Source organism: Lygodium microphyllum, chromosome 12 (assembly GCF_053477565.2).
Source record: "Lygodium microphyllum isolate KBCC chromosome 12, Lygodium_microphyllum_v1.1.10, whole genome shotgun sequence".
Taxonomy (NCBI): domain Eukaryota; kingdom Viridiplantae; phylum Streptophyta; class Polypodiopsida; order Schizaeales; family Lygodiaceae; genus Lygodium; species Lygodium microphyllum.
In genome coordinates, this window is record NC_141146.1 from 109,755,218 (window position 1) to 109,759,703 (window position 4,486).

The window sequence follows — 4,486 nt, forward strand, 5'->3', positions numbered from 1 at the left end:
CACAATCATGGTGGATGCAAACACACTGGTTGTGCTGCACTTAGTTGTGATTGAGGGAGACTCAAATCTCCAAACTAACCACTCCTCATACAAGGCCAGTATGTGTGAAGATCGTCTCGAGACACAAATGTGTGCAAACCTACACCTACCTCATCGAACTTGCCCTTGAGAAAGGTCAAGGGTGATAACAATAATTTAGTTGCTTAATCCCGAGAGGTTCCGTTTTGAAGCTCAATCACAACACTCACTAATGCTTGCACTTCCTACCATACACAAGGCATTGCTTTCAATGGTAATATATATCACATCAACCATGTTTATGCTTTCATTCGTCTTATCTCCACTCTTAACTCTCAATATTAGTGCTGATTAGGTCTTACTCCCATCTTACTCTCTATTCATTTCCACTATGCTTTTGCTTGCATGTACTCAAATCATTCAAACACTCGCATGGTCAATCTGCTAAATCATTCATTCTTATGTCTAAGCTAAATCATTCATTCTTATGTCTAAGCATGGACTAGCAACTAGGCTTCCATGTAAATCCGCGACGATAGGAATCATATAGTATTGGGAATTATTATTCATAAACTTTGCTTTCTTCTAGAGAATATCTTTACTTTTGTACATCAACTATATCAGCAGTGTTAAGGGCCAAAAGTTCAATGAATCCTTCAAGGGCAAAGCAGATAAATATAGAAGTTGAGAGCCTCATTTGTAGTACACAGACGGCTAGTATCATACTAGTTTACATCTAGAAAATATGTATTATGCAGGCCTTTCATAAACCCTATGAAGAACCCAAAGATTCTGTAGATTAGCCTGTGTTGAAGATCTCAAAACAGCCTCCATCTTGATGCTGTCGCTGACAATTCTGCAACTTGGTAAGTTAGAGGTGAGCTTGATCTTGCTGGTTTCTGACCATGTTGGCACTTAGAATCATTAAGACAGAGCCAGAAGGAAGAAAGGAGTCAGAGTTAACAAATGAAATTTGTTGATACAATGAAGAAATCAGCAATACGCTTTGACACGGACAGCTTGACAGAGTGGCCTGACAACCTTACCACCAGTCTACTTTACAAGAGGCTCAAAAATGAGCCAAACCGTTCAATGCACAACCCTCCACCCCCTCTCGGAGCCCTTCAAAGAAAAAAGGATACAATATTTCATGGCGTACTTATACCTCCTGTTAACATTTGATGCTTCTCTTGCTTGTGGAGCTTCCCAGAGTGAGCTCAAGATCCTCTTCACCTAGAGATACCTCGTGTATAGTCTCACCTTCCCATGGCTTCACCACAGTAATCATGCTTCTGTTTTGTGGGGCATTGGACATGTTAAACTTAAAATCATCTATTGCAATGCTTCTTGCGTCAGGTACAGCTTCAGCAGGGATTTTTACTTGCCTGAGTGTTGAAAGCGCCTCACTGCTTTCAACAGACCAAGGAATACTGCTCAAATCAGAACCAAATGAACCACCATTCTTGGCAGGTGGAGATGAGCTGTTTGAACCAACTCCTGGTACCATAAAGATATTGTTGGGTGCAAATCTACCTTGCATAATCGTGGCATCCTTTCCTGAAGAGGGCTTGCTAGTGATCTGTGTAGCATTGATATGCTGTTCCTGATCATCTGGTGGTGACTGCGACGCATCTTCGCAAATAAGTGCGAGGTTTGAGATTGCAGCTGCAAACTGCATCGGCAGAGCCCTCATGCTGGTGAGGGAAGATGAACATGTGGGAGTTGACGCTCCCGATGGAAGCAGCGAGGAATGCCCTGGCGTCGAGGTGCCTGAAGGCAACACATAAGATGGTGTGCAGGTTCCTGAAACAAGAATTGATGGGGGGTATGTTGGTGTCGATGTCCCAGAAGCCAAACAAGGCTTTTGAGACCAAGGTCCTTTATAAACTACCCCATCCGGACAGCCATCCTTGAAGAAAGGCATAGCTGTAACTGTCGATGATCCATCACATTTGCTCTTGGAAAATGCCATTTCCATAGTTCCATCAGCCTTGATCAGATTCAAATCAGCACCCAGATCAACCTTTCCTTGCCTTGAATCAACCCTTGGGGAGCTCAGGGGTGGGGTGACAGGAGCACTGAAGCTGCCCCCCCGCATGACCTGCAGAGCATTTACTGTAGAGCTTTTCTTTAGGCCCTTTAACCAGGGAAGAAGCGGCGTCATTCCATCACCATAGCTAATGGTACTATTCATGGGCAAGGAGAAATCACCATGATCTGGACTGTCGGGAGAAGGAGAGTTACCGATAGGGGTGCAAGTGCCTGATGCATGTTCCGTGACTTTATGATCACCCTCAAAAACTACATCATCTCTCTGGGCAGAGGCCATAAGATCAACAGCATATGGATATGTAGGACGAGATCCTGTCTTGTAGGTAGTTCCATCCTCTTCCACAATCCACCCTGCTTCTCTACACAAGGCCTTCAGGACCTCATTGTTATCGCAGTGCTTTGGAAGCTTGTAATTCCCAAACTGGCGGAGACCGGAGAAGATGCGGGCGGCTATGGCCCGGCGCCGCCGCTCCCTGCGCTTGTTGTTCTCTCGCTCGCGTGAGGTAGGAGCGCGAGCAATGGAAGATGTCATGGTTCTCGTCAGAAGTGTACTGTGGTGCCTCTCAAGTGGAAAGGACTTCTCTGGCGAAGGGACGGGACACTGCCTTTGGGACTTAATATATCGAAAGGGCGACTAAGATCACTGAATCAGAATACAGACACTGCTTCCCAGTTTGATACATTGATCCATAAGCTGCCTTCCTGATAAACTAAATTGTTGATGAATGGATTCACGTGAAAACCCTGCAGCAGATCAGTGCAGGATTGGAAGAATCCCCAAATTGTTTTGTCCTCGATCTGCAGGAAGGAGGATGACGAAAGAGCGGATTGCCCAAGGAAGGAAACACAGCCTAGGTCAGGCGATCCATCATCGCCGGGGATGGGATGGCCTGCTTGAGAGGCTACTGGCCATAGGAGCGATAAAAGGAGCTGTGCATTATAAGCTGAGATCTAGACAGACAGAGATAGAGAGGAGATGCTAGCCTGCTAAAACAATGGCTGGCTATGGCGATCGACAGGAAGAAGAGAGAACATATCTCTCTCTCCCCTCCTTATTTCCTTTCTTCTTGAGATGCCCCAACCACAGACAAACAGAGAAAGCGAGAGAGAGAGAGAGAGAGAGAGAGACAGGCAGACACACACACACGACACAGTAGCTGTGTGTTGACGAGGACGGGGGGCGAAAGAGGCCTGTTGGACGGGGGGCGTACGTGCCAACGCGCTTTAGATTCAGCCCGATTCAATTAAACTGCCGTCACACGTGTGGTGGTATGTTGCGCGTGGGGCCCGCCGCCACCACAGTCTCTCACGTGCTCCTGGCCCGGCTTGCTTTTAAGCGGGGTGACAGGTCCCGCGTGCAAGGTCGGGCCAAACCACAAATCAGGCCCCAGGGTCCCCACCCCTCCGCACGTGCATCCGTTAAGCCCGCACGGGCACCCCGGTCCCCCCCACATCTAATAACGTGTAGAAGAAAAACCATTTTTAAATATGTCTTTTTGCGTGGCCTGTCTCTCTCATGACTCACTACAGTGTCTCCACCTGTTCCCACCAACCTTGAGACATCCGCAGTACAAAGCCTTGTTCCCATGCCCAAGAGGCAAAGAGCAGTCCCTTCCTCCCAAAACAAGTTCTTCCGAAGCTTACAATACTAGACGCTTCATGTGCACTGTGCACCAAACAGAACGCTTAGCGCTTCATGTCTCGCTTTGTAAAATCAGATCATCTCGAAGGTCAAGAACTGTTGTTGCTTCTTAAAGCCATTGCACCCAATGCTTAGAGGGGGCACCAGAGCTAAACCTCCAACCAACGGCCTTTTTTGTCACACATTCTTCCAGGGATAGAGACTAACACATGGACAAGCTATAAAGAGTGATGGAGGAATATCTTGACATCAAGAGCGAGTGTATCATCATGGGATGGTTCATGATTGCATGAAAGGCCAAAGGTCATTCCCATATGATTAGTCTCAAAGTTGAATATGCTTGGTGTCGTGCATGCATGATTGTTAGTTGGCACTAATGGCCATGACAAACTTATGGGATTGAGACATGGGAAATTTAGTGTGATGATCCTCAACATTGACATATTCTTAATGATGATGAACTTTTGATAAATGGGGTGACTACATGACATGCTATACTAATGCCTATTGACATGATAAAGGCATTTATGATAGATAATTTGAGATCATGCACAAGGTGGAAGAGTTGGGGCATGGAGCTACAATGTTGTACATGGTGATGACATAGTGCCCATGAAAGCATCACCAACACTGAGCTAGAAGAGCAAGAGCCTATGATAATGATGATGTGGAATTAGCACATGTTATTGAGGACCTATTATGAAGAAAAGGTGACAAAAAACATCAATAACTTGATTGGTGGAGATGGGTGGAAGGCACTATGGTGGTGGCTAT

The 4,486-nt window shown here is 46.1% G+C and overlaps 1 protein-coding gene across 1 annotated transcript; it reads right to left on the reverse strand.

Moving 5' to 3' along the window:
* Window positions 1-564: 564 nt before the first annotated feature.
* Window positions 565-3,248, reverse strand: LOC148028154 (uncharacterized). The gene is made up of 2 exons (XM_087689827.1): window positions 1,404-3,248; window positions 565-1,310 (listed from the first exon to the last, which is right to left on the reverse strand). The coding sequence occupies exons 1-2, from the start codon at window positions 2,600-2,602 to the stop codon at window positions 1,190-1,192; spliced, it is 1,320 nt and encodes a 439-aa protein (XP_087545953.1). The 5' UTR covers window positions 2,603-3,248; the 3' UTR covers window positions 565-1,189.
* Between the last annotated feature and the right edge of the window lie 1,238 nt (window positions 3,249-4,486).